We start from the raw sequence: 17,113 nt of genomic DNA, 5'->3' as shown, positions 1-17,113 counted from the left end.
GAGAAGCATCCGTGAACACAGAAACGTGACATGATGCCTTCCCTAACGGTAACCCCGACTTCAGGACTCGGGTCGTTCCAGTGATCCAAAACGGGAGACACTGAGGGGGAAACTAAAACCATGCGTCTCCGCTGACGCACCGGGTCGATGCGCACACGGATGAACCATCTCTGAAGCCGTCTCATGTGAAGTAATCCCAACGGTACTACCACATGAGCCGCTGACATCATGCCGAGCAGCCGCATAATAAAAATGCTGTCACCACCCTGCTGGGGACAACTCGTCTGAGGAGGGCTGTCAGAGTCTGCGACCTCTCCTGAGATAGCCGCGCGCTCATTGTGGCTGAGTTCAGCTCCACTCCCAGATAAATAATCTGCTGAGACGGAAAAAGCGAGCTTTTTTCCAAATTGATAGCGAAGCAGCTTCAACAGGTGAAAAACCAGCACCTGAGTCTGAGCTGCCGCCTCCTCCCTGGATCGAGCCAGTAAAAACAGGTCGGTGTGCGGGGAGCGAGAGAATAACCGAAGGAGAGACGATTGTACTGGTATTGGACCTTTGAAAACGAGAAACACAGGAATTTCCTGAGTTTCAGAATAATAAAGACGTGAAAGTATGCGCCCTTCAGGTCCATTGTTCTCCTGGCCGCATTCCAGTACTAGTTTTATCGTCAGCGTGTGAAACGGACGCTGCATTATCACTGTGTTGAACAGTGACAGGTCCAGAATGGGTCTCATCCCTCCCGTTTTCTTGGGAACCAGGAAATAACGGGAGTAAAAACCCTGATTCTCCTCTCCCTGTGGGACTCTGGAGATGACATTTTTTGGCAAACTCCTGCACCTCCTTCTGTAGGAACACACACTGATCCTGTGAGGACAGGTGTGTCTCCAGAATCCCGCTGAACGGTGGGGGAGACGAAGCAAACTGCAAAGTATAACCCCTGGCGATCAGCCCGTCCATCCACCTGTCCAGCGAACATACGCGCCTCCACTCTGAGCAGCGCTCTGAGAGCGGCGAGCATGTTGCTGTGGCGCCTCCTCCGAGAGAGAGGTGAGCCAGCTTAAAGCCCTCGCCGCCGCTGCCTGCGTCAGAGAAATCTGAGCTGCAGCACATGGGGGGCTCTGATTGAAAGGGCTGATCAGGCTCTTTTTCCACTGACTAAGAAGAGAGGGAAAAAGGCGAAGCCAACCTGTCCACACAGGAGAGAATCTCTGTCCGTGGGCTCATGAATATTCAAAATGGCATCAGCCAGGATCCCGCTGAACGGTGGAGGAGACGAAGCGAACTGCAGAGTATAACCCCTGGCGATCAGCCTGTCCATCTACCTGTCCAGCGAACATACCCGTCGCCACTCCGAGCAGCGCTCTGAGAGCGGCGAGCATGGTGCTGTGGCGCCTCCTCCGAGAGAGAGGTGAGCCAACTTAAGCCGCCGCTGCCTGCGCCAGAGAAATCTGAGCTGCAGCACATGGGGGGCTCTGATTGAAGGGCTGATAGGGCTCCTTTTCCACTGACTGAGAAGAGAGGGAAAAAGGCGAAGCCAACCTGTCCACACGGAGCAGAGAATCTCTGTCCGTGGGCTCATGAATATTTAATTTGGCATCAGCCGGAGCAAACAGGGAGCGCTCCGTGTGTGAAGGAGCGGTGTGCTGCTTTGATGACTCGCGGCCGTGCTGCTCGTTAACCGAAGAGTTAACGGCAGCAGGCTCGCTCTGTGTGGGGGCTGTGTGATCACCGTCCGCCGCCATGTCAGCGGGTCGGACTTTGAAGGAGGGAAAAAGGAGAGCTCAACAGATGAGATCTGTGAGTGGCTCTTACAAGAGCTGTTGGGGTTGTTGGTGTCGCCACGCCAACTCCTTTCCCTTTTCCGCTGCACACAAACCCCGGAGGAGGTGGAGGAGGAGCTGGAGCAGGGGGGGGGCGAGAGACAGATGCCGCAGGCCGCTGCGGTCGCCTCTGGGGCTGGTCCCGGTGGTCACACCGGATCAGCCCGTGACCCGCTGGGCGCTGAAAGCCGGCCTCACGCCTCCAGATTCTCTCCTCTTCCTCTGCCGTCTTGTGCATGTGCTCCATGAGAGAGTGCAGCTGCTGTCCGCACAGCGCGTCCGCGGAGATGGGGCCATCCAGCAGCTCTTCTTGACTGGCTCTGGGATGAAAGAGGACAGACAGAGCCACATGTTGCGGTATATCTGATGCTGCCAGGCCATGACGCGAGCTGAAGCCACCGCAGAGCGGGATGATCGTGCTCGCTGCCTTGCTCAGCTCCTCTGCTCTTTCAGCCAGCTTCTCAACTCGAAGACGGCCGCTTGGTCTGGATCCAATGGAGGACCGGCAGGAAGCCTTCTTCTGCGGGCTGTATGCTGCCGCCCTCTCGACGATGCCGGAAAGCTCCTGGACGAGCGCTCCGATGACCGGCAGAGAGGTGGTCGACCACAGGGGGACCCCAGCTATACCTGAGCGAGCCCCCACGTGCTCATCCTCGAAGTTGGGCTCCTCCGGCTGGAGAGATACTGACAGTGCCTCCTCGGGGCCGACTTCATTCGAACCCGGTCCTGCGAGTAGGTTGATGGCTTCCTCCAGACTGCAAGCGTCGGCGACGTAGAAAAATCCTCAGCAGCGTCGGTGAAAAAATCCACTCGACGCCGCTCTCTGCTGGGGATAACAGCTTACAGTACGGGGACTTCTCCTGCAGAGTTGGCACTTGTCCGGTGTCCTCCGGGTCGGGTCAGGGCAGGACTCCGACGGTCTGCGACGGTCTGCGGTGGTCTGCGGCGGTCTCCGTTGGTCTCTGACGGTTTCCGACGGTCTCTGACGGTCTCCCACGACGCTATACCTGCTGCTACTGTTGTTCTTCTAGTGCTACTTCATGACTGCTGAAGAAAAAGAGGGAGCAGATTGTATGAACCCGCGGCCATTTATAGGCAAGTAGCGCGGGAGGCCCATCACGTGGGTGGGCGTGGACTAAGTTTTTTCAGTGCTGCGCTGACGCGCGAGGGTGAACCCACTAGCGATAGCCTTAAAGGGCGAAGCCTATACGAAATAGAACTATGCCATTTACGTCTACAAGGTCCTGAAGCAGGTCCATCCTGACACCGGGATCTCCTCTAAAGCTATGGGCATCATGAACTCTTTTGTGAGCGACATCTTCGAGCGCATCGCCGGTGAGGCCTCTCGCCTGGCTCACTACAACAAGCGCTCCACCATCACCTCGAGGGAGATCCAGACCGCCGTCCGCCTGCTGCTGCCCGGTGAGCTGGCCAAGCACGCCGTGTCTGAGGGCACAAAGGCTGTGACCAAGTACACCAGCTCCAAGTAAACAACTCTGCCAGCAAATCAAACCAACGGCTCTTTTAAGAGCCACCCACTAATATCTATAACGAGTATAATCCTCACTCTGAATGATCCGTTACTGTCATGCATTGATATAATTCTGCAATAATCCCCACTCAACCATTAACAGCAGTACTGAGTACAATATGCTTACCAGTTTACCAGCGACCATATGAACCAACGGCTCTTTTAAGGCTACGCCACTCCCAGCTGAAGCGAGTAAATTCATTGCTTTACCGTTTTTTCCAAAGGTCCGGAGCTTTGTGAATGTTTCTGATGCTTTGGTCATACAGCACGTTACGCTAGGTGTTTTTGCCTGTCAGGCTGTCATGATAAGCCTGAGGGAGACAATCCACCTAGGAAAACAGCAAATGGTCAAGGAAATATTTGTCACCCAAAGAGGACAATGCGCACTGAAGGCATTTAATCTACAGATAGATGATTAATGTAGTTAGAATTCAAAGTAAACAAAAAAAATAAAAGGATTGAAAAACTGGATTTCACGATAAGGGGTGCATACATGCACACAGGGGTGAAATGTAGCTGGAAGACAAAAAAGAAGGTGAAGCAGGGCTCCACAAACATCAATATGTTCAAGACATTGTGGCAAGACTTTTCAATTATATCTATTTGAACATACAGGAAGTAGTATCCGCTCTGCATATCACAATGTTGAAAATTGTGAATAATAATGACCACCCTTTGCATTACCACCTTGATTTCTTCGTAATCCAGGTGTCACGAGAATGCCCCATTCACATGGGTGACTAATTACTTCTATTAACGGTATCATTCGCTGAAGGATTGTGTGCTCTCTACATGAGGACAGTGGGTGGTCCTTAAAAGGACCTTTGTTTTTTCGTAAGCAGTCTGATGAATAACTTAACCTCCGAATCCGTATAGAGTGCGTCCCTGTCTCTTCAGAGCGTAAACCACGTCCATGGCGGTCACGGTCTTTCTCTTGGCGTGCTCGGTGTAGGTGACGGCGTCACGGATCACGTTCTCCAGGAACACCTTGAGTACACCGCGGGTCTCCTCGTAGATCAGACCGGAGATACGCTTGACTCCGCCACGGCGAGCCAGACGGCGGATAGCGGGCTTGGTGATGCCCTGGATGTTGTCACGGAGAACTTTCCGGTGACGCTTAGCGCCTCCTTTACCGAGTCCTTTTCCTCCCTTGCCTCGTCCGCTCATGGTTGATGTAGTTTCGGTTTCAAGTCGAATGATTTCGCCATAGAAATCTCTCATATTTAAATATTAGTTGAGAACTTGAAAGAAGACAGGGCGCATATTTTCTTCTTTCTTGGTTTCCATTGCGACTGAAAACTCCCCCGCGGAGTAACGCCATCTACTGACCCATCTGCGGAGCCGGAGATTAGGACTTCATATCTGGGACCAGAATGTTTAACAATATTTGTCCTGAGACGAGCAACATACTGGATGGAAAAGACAGGAAGAAAATGTTTGAGAATTATTATTACTACATTATAACTTTTGATAGATACAGAGATTATCAAATGTTTCCATCAGGGGGGAAGTCAGGGGGATCAGATACAGAAGAGAAGACCGTGCAAAAGAATATTTTATCCAGGGTTTACATTAGTCTAACATGACTTGCAGCTGCTCTCCTGTTTTGTCAGATCAGAACCATGGACAGTTCTGAACAGAAGGTGAATCCCAGAGTAAAAACTGCAGCTCCCCCACCCCACCCCTTCAATCTCTAAAGGTCTTGATCAAACATTCAGGGAACTTGAATTTAAAAATCCACTATGTTTTGGTCCGACTCAAAACAATTCTCAGACAGATAAAATGAAATATTCATGATCAGTTATTTCTCTCATTCATTTTGTTGTTGATCCTCTTTTGGTTTATGGAGAAAATTAAAATCTGTGAGGAAAAAATAAAATCTAAACACTACACATTCACTTAAGAGTTCATTTTTAGCAGGGGGTTAGAAAAGATGACACAGTTCATATTTCCCCTAAATTATAACAAATAACTAATAAATATCCAATATCCAGAGACATAATTAATGACATTATATTTATTAATGTAATAATTTTCGATCAGAAATGTACTAGATAAAAACTTTGGAACCCCAAAAGACCCATTATTAAATAAATAAAAACAAAATTTTGAAATAAACATCATCTTTATGAATAACTGAGGAATATATAATATGGCCATTAGATTGTGAAATAAGGCAATAATGTTATTACATTTTTTAAAATTCTTTCATATCAAATTATTGTAATTTGATATTTCATAATGATTATTTCATACTTATAAAAAATGACTTATTATTTATTTACCAAGCTTTAATCTAAGAAAAATAAGGTTATCCCATGTTTTTTTTTTTTTTTTGGATTTATTTCTTTCCACACTGGCCTTTTAATTTCATAATGTGGTTTTCTTTTTATCAGAATGAGTTGGTCTGTCAGTTGGAGGAGGCTGGGACCTCTGCTTGATCCCTTAAGATCAAATAGAGCGCGGTCACACTGGCCATCCGAAATGTGCCGTGCCTAAGCATGATTGCCCCCCTGCAGTGCTGTTCCCCAGCTGTAGAGTACAGCCAGCGGTCACACTACCCCAATATTAACCAGACTTTAGCGGGTATCAACACACGCACAGCCCGCCTACATCATCATGAAGCATTTGTTTACATGAAGCAGGATCTCATAAGAGTCAGCACAATGAGACACAGAGAGCACTGGCTATTCGAAACATGCTTTATGGCTGATGCGTGCTTAGGCATGGCACGATTGGCCAGTCTGACCGCGTCCTTAGTTAGATTAGAGGGGTCTAGATGAGGACCTCACCTCTCAACTGCTTGAGGAGCAACTCTGAAACTGAGTTCTCTCCTTCAGCCATTGTGTCTCGAACGTGTCATGCCCTCCTGTTTTCAGCTTTTCAGTCTTCTCAGCATTAATCACAAGAGACCCGCGGTGTGCTCAAGGTGTTTCTGGAGAACGTAATCCGTGATGCCGTCACCTACACCGAGCACGCCAAAAGAAAGACCGAGACCAACATAGACATGGTTTACACCCTGAAGAGACAGGGACGCACTCTGTACAGATTTGGAGGTTAAATATCAACACCACGCTGCTTTAAAAACCAAAGGTCCTTTTCAGGGCCACCCATTTCCATCCTTCAGAGAGTAGACTTCCTGAAATATTTTGTTGTGTGGTCTGAAAAGTCAACTGTTGTGATCTTTGAATGGCAGGCTACACTCTCTACATTCAGTTAAGTTCAGTTAAACACAAAACCCAAGGAGTGTGGTGTTGGACAAGCCCTGGGTTTTGTTTAAAGACATGAAACCTGCTCCATGGTTTGAACTATCGACAGTCCCTTTTGACTTGTTTTCTCATAAGGCAGGGTTGTCAAACTCATATCACTCACATCACTCCTTTTACACTCCTTTCACACACCTTTCCACCAACTCCACTGGCCCTCCAACACACTGTACACAGTTACATATACTAATCATGCACTCCCAACCCATCCACAACCTTGCACCTCCATCCCTGTGATCTCCCATATGTCTCCACGCCTGTCCACACACACCTCCTTGACCTCCACTGCACTGACTCACTCATTCTTAAAAGTTAACCTCAGTGTTTTTCTGTTAAAATGTGACACTGATTCGTTCTTCCCCATTTGTTGTTTAAGTTGATTAGGAGTTTTCATCATATTTTTCACAGCCTTTTGTACTTGTGCATTTAAAAATTTGTAATTGTTTCATGCCAATCAATGTTTTATTATTATTATTATTATTATTATTATTATTATTATTATTATTATTATTATTATTATTATTATTATATCATTTTTATTAAGGTTTACTGTTAAAGTTGTCTTGAGGAGATGCATTTTTTTCTTGTTGCATAACAATAAAACCATACCCTCCAGCCACATGTGATGAGATGAGAGATTAGATTAAAATTTATTGTCACTACACATTAAAAGTAGATTGTTAAAAAATGAGGTTTGGAACCTCACCAGAAGTGGAATAGGTAGAAGTGCAAGCACAGCGTAGAGTTAATTACTGATATGACAATATTGTGCAAATTATTGACAAAATATGGATGGGTTGATAGGATGAATATAAACAAATGCTTTAAACATGACTCTCTTTGTTTCCCATAACCTGAAATAACAGAGCAGATGGTCAGTGTGAGGCAACAAATTAAATGCTAATAAAAAGACTGTGATGACACTCTTCAGAATGGACAGAGACAAAACGTGATGTAAAACTGTTGCTGCTCACATTTCTTCACTTTGGTTTCTAGAAAGTTTTAGACATCCACTGAATGAAAATGATCAGAGAGCTAAAGGATTACAGCTGGTTTACAGCATTGTTTTAGGTGGTAAAGAAACAATTTTAGGGATGAAAAAAAACTATTGGCCTACGTAGTTAATACTAGAGTTACCCTCTAGTCAACCCTTTTATTTCTTTTTTTTTTGTTGTTGTCTTACATGTTACAAAAGCAAAACAGTTTCATGTTTCTGCACTTAAATTGTGTACCGTTAGTTGAACAGACAATTTTAAGAATGAAAAAAATGATCAAGAATAGTAATAACAACCCACAAAGTTAATACCTATATTTGAAACCTCTGTTTTCAAAATACTTTTATTAAATGCAATATTTATAAATCAGTTTCACGTTTCTGCACTTAAATTGTGGAAACGTTTCAAGAGCAGATCATAGTAAGACAAAAGCAATCATCAAAAATGTCTCTTATTATGTTCATGGTGTTCAACAAAGGTCAAATTCATTAAGTAAACACAAACATACAAAAATGTTTTACAGTGACTGAAGTCATAAGTATAAACTATGTCACAAAATCAATTCTTTCTAACACTGGATATCTCAGAAGTCACCTTCTGTCACAGTGAGAAACTGTAAACTCCTCAGCCTACATCAGTGTGTTTGCTGCTTCTTCAATAACCTGATATTCTAAACAAAGCACGGTCTGCAGGTGACTTTTCTGCTTTTGTGTCTCTACATAAACTTGTAAATAATAGAAAGAAAAGATGTATTTGAGTTGTGATGCGTTTTACATAGATTTATGAAAGAAAAGAGAAGGACAAGTCAATGTGCAGCTGCTATCACCATGATCAATGTGTGATGTTTGGAGTCTCCCTGAACAAAAGCTCAACAACCTGAGCGACAAACATGAGTTCACTGTGAAGAGGAAAAGCTCCAGTATATCCTACTTAACAAATCAGCCTCGATCTCTCCAAGAACAGTTAGTTGCGAGCATTTTTAGGGGAAGAGAAAACACAAGTTAACTGAATTTTTGACTGAGTGGACGAGATGCTGAGTGATTGAGTCTCTATGGTTCTCATGTGTGCTTTAAGGACAGCCTCCTGCTCAGGATTTATCATCACTCAACCCAGAGAATCCTCCTCACGTCTCCTGTAGCGTTTACTGAACCGAGAAAACTATGGCAGAAGTAGCTCCAGCTCCCGCCGCTGCCCCGGCTAAAGCGGCCAAGAAGAAGAGCAGCAAGCCGGTCAAGAGTGGCCCCAGCGTCGGCGAGCTCATCGTTAAAGCCGTGGCTGCTTCCAAGGAGCGCAGCGGCGTGTCGCTGGCTGCTCTCAAGAAGACTCTGGCTGCCGGAGGATACGATGTGGACAAAAACAAGGCACGCGTTAAGACCGCTGTCAAGACCCTTGTGGCAAAGGGAACTCTGGTTCAGACTAAGGGAACCGGAGCCTCCGGATCCTTCAAGTTGAACAAGAAGGTGGCTGAGAAGAAGGTCAAGAAGCCGGTAAAGAAAGCCGCTCCGAAAGCCAAGAAGCCAGCAGCCAAGAAAGCAGCAGCGGCCAAGAAGCCCAAGGCAGCTAAGAAGGCAGCGACCCCGAAAAAGGCCAAGAAACCCACAGCGGCCAAGAAAGCTGCAACAAAGAGCCCCAAGAAGGCCGCAAAGAGTCCCAAGAAGACCAAGGCTGCCAAGAGCCCCAAGAAGGCTGTGAAGAAGGCCCCTGCAGCCAAGAAAGCCCCCGCTAAGAAGGTGGCCAAGCCCAAAGCCAAGAAGACAGCAGCCAAGAAGAAGTGAGCTGTTATCACCTGACATCAAATTAAGAAACAAAAACGGCTCTTTTAAGAGCCACACACCTGTCACACTAAATGACTCTGTTCCTGGTAAACGAGGTTGCCATGTCTACACTATCATGGCTGTATGAAACAGCTGAAATATCTGCAGGGGGTACACTTTGCAAAGATAATCTGATTCTATACAAGTAGTGATATAACAATTTAATCAAACTGGCCTTTTTTTTTTTATTACATTATCAGCATGACTGCAAAGCAAATAAGAGGTAAGCATCAAATGCCTCCAACTGATATCATAATCAGGCTCTTGATGTCTGATAAAATTGACTGACATTGGGGCAGCAAGCACCAATCAAGTGAGGAAAAGGTGTGTTCATTAGACAGTAAAAGCGTTAAAAAGGCTGTTGCCATGTCAAACAATCAACCAAAATCAAGTGAAAAAACATTTGCCCGACAAAATGTGGAAAATAATGGGTGCGCGAATGATGAAAGGAATTTAAATTGGACCTCTATTTGACTTTTATTTACACATACCATAAGCTACTAAAAGGCAGTTGTGCAAATTATTAAATCTGTGTTCGTATTATAATCGAATAAATGCAGGAATATGATCGCTTTAGATGTGAGTGGGTGGCTCTTAAAAGAGCCGTTGGTTTGTCTTGATAGCAGAGTTGTTTACTTGGAGCTGGTGTACTTGGTCACAGCCTTGGTGCCCTCGGACACAGCGTGCTTGGCCAGCTCACCGGGCAGCAGCAGGCGGACGGCGGTCTGGATCTCCCTCGATGTGATGGTGGAGCGCTTGTTGTAGTGAGCCAGACGAGAGGCCTCACCGGCGATGCGCTCGAAGATGTCGCTCACAAAAGAGTTCATGATGCCCATCGCTTTGGAGGAGATCCCGGTGTCGGGGTGGACCTGTTTCAGCACCTTGTAGACGTAGATGGCGTAGCTCTCCTTCCTGGACTTTCTCCTCTTCTTCCCGCCCTTCGAAGCGGTTTTGGAGACGGCTTTCTTGGAGCCCTTCTTGGGCGCTTTCACTTGATCAGGCATGGTCGTAGAGTATTCCAACTGTTTGAGCTTCAACGGTCGCGGGCGCTACTTTTATAAGTCCTCTATGCAGATAAAGCTGTGTTACCGCTCGTGCAGGATTGGCTGGAACTCGCGTTTGAATGAGGCCTGGACGGGGGATTTGGGGCGGGTAGGCTTTCTCCGAAATCCTTGAGTGATTTCCGCTTCGTCGTTGCGCCGTGTGCCAAATTTCTGTGTGTGTCCTGACAAAGTGTCTTTGTTTCCTGATTCTGGGTAAAAGCAGTACAGAAAATGATCTGAGACGATCCACAGTTACAGATCCTGAAGAGGAATTCCATCAGACTGCTAGAATACACAGAAAAGCCTAGGGATATTTTCTAAATGTACTTATTTTTTGTTGTGTGAAGATGTTATTGCAGTTTTGTTTTGTTTTTTAAACCATAAATAAAAAAAAAACAACATTTCGTCAATAGCGTTTTATACATATGTTTCTGTGTCCCCTTTGCTTTAATGACTTCTGACATCCAGAGAAAAAGACAAACTCCAAATTCTGACTTCTTTTCTCATTAAAAAGAGTAATGTAAACTGTTTTCCTATTCTTGTTGCCCCAATTCTTATTTGTACTTTTTTCAGTTGGGATCTAATGTTGGGCAAAGATTCTCACTCACATGAGCACACTCTCAGTGTTTGCTGGTGAAAAAAAATATGAACGTTATCAACACTGGTGTGCGAGCATATGTGCCAGACCCCATGACACAAATCAACAGCATATGGGGCATCCTACTGAAAGTGTAATACAAATAAAAAAAAAAGAAAAAAACATCTTTTATTTTTAGGATAGGCCTACTTTCTATTGGGAAGAAGCTCTCCCTGGCCAGACCTCTAAAATTTAATTCATGTTAACAAAACCAAAAACATTATTATTATCATTATTATTTTTGAAGTATGGTTTAACAGATATGTGTGGTTAACTCTTAAATGAGTTCAAAGATTTAGATCTATTGTGGGAATAAAATTTAAATTGCTTTAAAAATGCTGAAAAATAGTGTCCCCCGGTTTATGTCACAGTCAAAACACATCAGTTTGAATTTATTGTTTGAGTCTGGATTATAGCCACACCCCTAAATCGTAGAGAGGGAAGCACTCTGAAGTCCCGTACCTATTGAATGCATGGTAAATTGCTGATTGCTATCATTTTATGACATAAAACTTAGTTTTAATTTTGGTAAAAATCTTGGGATTTTTATCAACATATTGCCTTTCTCAGCGAGAACAAATCTTCAAATTCTACTTACTAGCCATGTGCTTGCGAGCATACTGTAGTTAGTCAAAGAATTAGCTAAAAATGTCACAACCCAAACATCTGATGATATTTCGGTCATGCCAAAATACAATGATTAGTAGTTAAACCCCATCATTTTAAAATGTATGATCTGAATAATCATGTCAATGATATGTTTGTTGCAAATTAACATATCTAAGACAATAATTTATTTTGTTTTTAAAGTCATGTTTCCTATTTGAAATTGTAGAGCTCAGAGAAAGATGCCAAACAGAATGCAAAAAGTGGAGCTGAAAGGTTGAGAGAATTCAGACTAAGAGTGAGGGATGACCCAGTGAAATATGACAGATATTTGAAAAGGGAAATAGAAAAAAAAGTAGAAAGTCTATCAGTGTATCTTACAGAGAAAGAAGAGAGATGAGACAAGAGCGGAGGAGATGCAGTGCACAGGAGACAAGTACAAAAAGAGATTGCAGAGGCTAAGGAGTCTTCAAGCATACATGAAAACCAAATGAAAAATAAGTCCGCAAGCAACAAAGACAGACATGGGGGGTATTCCGCCAAGCTGGTAAGCGTCTCAGAAAAGTTACCATAAGGTCTCAATTTATGTTTACAAACAAGAACATCATTCATTACAGTTCTAGACTAAATTAATGTGACACCTGCAGTCCACAAGGCATCTTTCAGAAGACCTTCTCTGAAATGCAGCTAAGGTTATCCTGACGTTTAGCCTGAACGGGACCAGGCTTGTCGTGCTGGTTAGTTTACCATGGTTACCAAGCCACGCTAGCCCTAAGCCTCGTTTGTGGAACCCAACTCTTGCTAAAGTTAGCGAGGCTAACCCAGGGGTGTTCACTTAAACAGATTGTTGAGTAAATACAGACTTGTTTCTTGCTTTGAAAATAATGGTGGTGTCTCTCATCACAAAATGGTGTGTCCATTCCACTTCACTGTAAAAATCAGTAGTGCCTTTCAACTGGGGATTTCTCTTCAGAAATTTAATTTGTTTATTGATATTTAAAAAAAAAAAAAGTGTGATTTTGTCACCACAGGCATGGCCAACATTTAAGGATCGCAACCTTGAAAACTGGGTACGGGTCACAACCAAAACAGTGTAGTCACGACGGAAACAAGATGTGTTTTGTAATAAATAAAGCATAACAAGTTATAAACTAATTTATTAACACACTTCACTAGCAAGGATCACGCAACAACAATGTGAAGTTGAAGATTTAATGAAAAGTAAATAAAGAAAGAATGTTTGAGGGACAGAAAAAGGATAGATGGAGGATTTGTCTCGAGGCTGGTCTGGCAGATCTGCTGGATACTAGGCAGAGGGAGACTCAGTGTGGGGGTTCCCTCTCAGCGTCTCTTTGCCCGAGCTGATATTGGACCCCTGGACTGTTCCTGGAGAGAAAGGTGTAGGAGATGACATTATAGAGAACAAGAGGAGTTGTGATGAAGAAAGGGGGAAAAGGGTTGGGTGGGTTGAGAGATCTGAAACTGACAAGGCCAGATGTGTTTGCCAGGTATATGTAGACTTGTCAGGTGATAAGAGGCATGGTTGAGGCGTGACCCTGCTCCCGAACCGTTTACATATTAACTTCATTAATTTGTTAGCTTTATGTTCTGTCTTGTGAAATATTAACTTTGAAAACAATTGACATTTAGACATTAGACATAGAAATATTGCATTCTATTTCTAAAGAATTGTAATAAGAACATTTTTAAATGAAAATATTCATAATTATTGGGTTTTGAAAAAAATGGCCTCAAAAATATAAAAAGGTTTATTGATAGACAGACAACATCAAGATTAACTGTTCTTAAGATGTGTGACCTTGAAATATGGTCAATATATATATATATATATATATATATATATATATATATATATATATATATATATATATATATATATATATATATATATATATATGGGGGGAATTAGGGGAACTGAAACATACACAAATTACACATGTGTAAAATGTACAATTTACATTTTTGAAATGCTCATCAATGTGCAGTGTCCGTCCAAAACAAAAGAAATGAATGAACAACTATCAAAAGCCCCAATTCTGACACTTTAGGTAGGATGCACCATACACATACCTGCAAACAAGGGTGAAAACACATTTTGGTCACGAGCTTTTAACAGTTGTAATGCAATCCTGATATTTGACTCCCCTTCTCTCTCCTACATTATGCAATGAACACTTATACCCTGCCATCAGCAAGTGGTCTGAGCACGAGGCATTACTCCAGTACCATGTTGCAAGGAAGCATGGCGTAATCTGCCAAACACTTGGTGGATACCTGGAAGATACAATGATTATGCTGTGCAGGAAATTCAGCTCAGTCGTAGAGATGAGTGGCTCTTAAAAGAGCCTTTGGGTTGTTTGTGGTTTGCTATGACTTTACTTCTTGGCGGGCTTCTCGGTCTTCTTGGGCAGCAGGACAGCCTGGATGTTGGGCAGCACACCGCCCTGAGCGATGGTCACTCCGCCCAGCAACTTGTTCAGCTCCTCGTCGTTGCGGACAGCCAGCTGCAGGTGACGGGGGATGATACGGGTCTTCTTGTTGTCACGAGCAGCGTTTCCGGCCAACTCCAGGATCTCAGCGGTCAGGTACTCAAGCACAGCCGCCAGGTAGACGGGGGCACCTGCCCCAACTCGCTGAGCATAGTTTCCTTTGCGCAGCAGTCTGTGGACACGACCCACGGGGAACTGGAGCCCGGCACGGGATGAACGGGTCTTGGCCTTAGCTCTGGCTTTGCCGCCGGTTTTGCCTCTTCCACTCATGATTGGTCTTTTTTCAGTTAGGACTCGGAGAGTAATGAAGTCTTCATCAGCTCAAAGTCCCCTGATATAGGCTGAGAACGCGCGCTTTTCCCCCGCGCACCAACCAGTAAAGAGGCATGGAGCGGAGCAGCAGAGGGCGGCCCGAGCTCAGCTCCGCTCCACCACGCTCTCCAATAAGCAGCGGAGCTTGAGGCGGGGGCTCTGTCCCCCTCCTCTGCGGGGCTGAGCTCCAGAAGCGGCCTCTCACCAATCCCCAGCCGGAGCTCTCAAACAGCGTCACCGTTTCACAGCCGCTCCTCTGCTTTAAAAGCAGCGCGTCTCGCAGTTGCACCACATTTATCTCCAACTTAGAGAAAGAAGACGTCATGGCAAGAACCAAGCAGACCGCCCGTAAATCCACCGGAGGTAAAGCTCCCAGGAAGCAGCTGGCCACCAAGGCTGCCCGGAAGAGCGCCCCGGCCACCGGCGGCGTCAAGAAGCCTCACCGTTACAGGCCCGGTACCGTGGCTCTCCGGGAGATCCGCCGCTACCAGAAATCCACCGAGCTGCTCATCCGCAAGCTGCCCTTCCAGCGCCTGGTCCGAGAAATCGCCCAGGATTTCAAGACCGACCTGCGCTTCCAGAGTTCTGCTGTCATGGCTCTGCAGGAGGCCAGCGAGGCTTACCTGGTGGGGCTGTTCGAGGACACCAACCTGTGCGCCATCCACGCCAAGAGAGTCACCATCATGCCCAAAGACATCCAGCTGGCCCGCCGCATCCGTGGAGAGAGAGCTTAAACTGTCTGCAGCTCAATAATAACAACATAACGGCTCTTTTAAGAGCCACCACACCGAACAAAAGAGCCGAATCTCGCTGAAAATAGAAATCGAACGGGAGTCTCAAAGAGACATGCAACTATGCAATGCAACAAAAATCATCTAACAATTCCGGCAAATTTATGATTAACTCATGTTTTAGTTTCACTATATGTTGAATCCCAAGTATTAACTCCAACCCAGAAGGGACAGATAAACAGGTTGAGTAGGCAGGGAAGAGGTTTCCTCCACACGTCCTAAGCACCGCTCCACCAAACAGCCCAATGCTGCCACACTGTGGTGCTTTGTAACTCCTGCAATGAGTATCAATTTCATATTGAACACGATGACCACAGCAGAAACTTTTCTTCAATAACTGAATTGTTTTATGTTCTGATGAGGTTTTGTCCAAGAAGCAGTAAAAACTTTCTAAGTCACAGAAAAAAATCCTGTGTTGACCTAAGAAGGAGACCATCCTTTCGATGTGGATCACACACCTACTTTTGCTTTCACTGACTGTAGACTTTGAACTGTCGTAAATTTCAAGCAAGGAGTCATATACACCATGAAATGTTTGGCTAAGTTTTGACTGGAGAGGGGAATCCTGTTTTATCTCAGCTGTTAAAACAGCTTCATGATGTTTGGGTTTCTCTCATTCGTTTACATTACACAGTAACTCATGCATTCTGTTGAGTTGACAGTAACAGCGGAAACCGCTGTTTCCATACCTGTTTATTTTTGTTGTTTCCCTTTGTTCACAGAAAGTTTTCTCTTCACTCCCTCTGTGTCCTCTTCCCCTGGGAGTGTCGTGTTGCTGTCCCTGTCCAAGGTGCTGAACAACAACAGGTAAAACCTGCTCTGTCAGTCCTATTAAAGCTCTTTAAAGAACCACCTCACTTACCCCACGGCAGAGATGATTTCTACTCTGTAACAATGTTTTCACTAAGTGTTTCCACACATTGACCTGCAGCAGGCCACCCACTGGAACTGTTAAACAACATTACTATATTCTTGAATTACTCATGCCCCAGCACAATGATAAATGACTCATTAGATGTTTCTCTCCTCTTATCTACCTTAGTATTTCTTTAAATGGTTTAAAAATGTGGGGTTTTATGTCTCGTGAGGACTAATACACTTGAATGTATTCTTTGTTGATGAATTTTCTCCTTAACAAATCTGTAGTTAATATATTTTCCTATGGGAAATGTTAAAACACTAAAATGAGTATTAGAAAAAAAAGAAAGCAGCAGGCCAGAAACGCTTTGGGCTGTGTTACACCTCCTGCAGCAGAGCGCTTCATAAATATGTGGTTGAAGAGACTTGGACAGATTGCTCCGTGGTGAATAAGATACAGTGTGAAAGATTTCAGTGGGAACAGGACTAATAAGATGCAATTATTTCTAGGTGAGACTATGAGCAAAAGAGAAAAGGTGTTTATCGTTTCCTGAATGAACAGGTTTCTCCTGTAAGCCACTGTATTCAGTGTGTGATGTTACAGGTTGTACCACTAAAATGAGCTCCTTGTTGTGTTTGATGATAGTCATGATGCACCTTGTGTTCACCTGGTCAAGGCTGAGTAAATATTTTAGTGAGGATGTCATCATTCTTTTTACACAGATAACATTTAATTAATTAAACAGCTTGGATTGGAATGAGTAACTTCCTTTCATTTTCGCACCACACAGAAAGGAGAGATCATCTTTCAGAAGTTAAACCCGCCTCATTACCCAATTTACAAAGAAGTGCTCAATACTTCATACTTAAGTCAATAGTAAATAAAAGAACTTCTACTTCTGCTGGAGGACGGTCACAGAGCTTCTTCTA

General features: G+C 44.5%; 5 protein-coding genes across 5 annotated transcripts; 2 read left to right on the top strand and 3 right to left on the bottom strand.

Annotated features, from left to right (window-relative positions):
• Positions 1-4,206: 4,206 nt before the first annotated feature.
• On the bottom strand, positions 4,207-4,518 carry LOC141786280 (histone H4). The gene has a single exon (XM_074665028.1). The coding sequence runs from the start codon at positions 4,516-4,518 to the stop codon at positions 4,207-4,209; it is 312 nt and encodes a 103-aa protein (XP_074521129.1).
• Positions 4,519-8,729: 4,211 nt separating this feature from the next.
• On the top strand, positions 8,730-9,596 carry LOC141809055 (histone H1-like). Its single transcript, XM_074695871.1, has one exon. The coding sequence runs from the start codon at positions 8,773-8,775 to the stop codon at positions 9,385-9,387; it is 615 nt and encodes a 204-aa protein (XP_074551972.1). The 5' UTR covers positions 8,730-8,772; the 3' UTR covers positions 9,388-9,596.
• A 146-nt stretch (positions 9,597-9,742) lies between these two features.
• LOC141809845 (histone H2B-like) lies at positions 9,743-10,433 on the bottom strand. The gene has a single exon (XM_074697061.1). The coding sequence runs from the start codon at positions 10,428-10,430 to the stop codon at positions 10,059-10,061; it is 372 nt and encodes a 123-aa protein (XP_074553162.1). The 5' UTR covers positions 10,431-10,433; the 3' UTR covers positions 9,743-10,058.
• Positions 10,434-14,062: 3,629 nt separating this feature from the next.
• LOC141784367 (histone H2A-like) lies at positions 14,063-14,510 on the bottom strand. The gene has a single exon (XM_074662194.1). The coding sequence runs from the start codon at positions 14,490-14,492 to the stop codon at positions 14,109-14,111; it is 384 nt and encodes a 127-aa protein (XP_074518295.1). The 5' UTR covers positions 14,493-14,510; the 3' UTR covers positions 14,063-14,108.
• Positions 14,511-14,857: 347 nt separating this feature from the next.
• On the top strand, positions 14,858-15,268 carry LOC141786198 (histone H3). Its single transcript, XM_074664949.1, has one exon. It carries the CDS (start codon positions 14,858-14,860, stop codon positions 15,266-15,268), a length of 411 nt encoding a protein of 136 aa, XP_074521050.1.
• Positions 15,269-17,113: the final 1,845 nt, after the last annotated feature.

Source organism: Halichoeres trimaculatus, unplaced genomic scaffold (assembly GCF_033239565.1).
Source record: "Halichoeres trimaculatus isolate MK-OKI-2021-1 unplaced genomic scaffold, fHalTri1.1 fHalTri1_scaffold_2, whole genome shotgun sequence".
NCBI lineage: Eukaryota > Metazoa > Chordata > Actinopteri > Labriformes > Labridae > Halichoeres > Halichoeres trimaculatus.
Note: the sequence above shows the minus strand (reverse complement) of the source record. Positions and strands in the feature narration are given on the sequence as shown.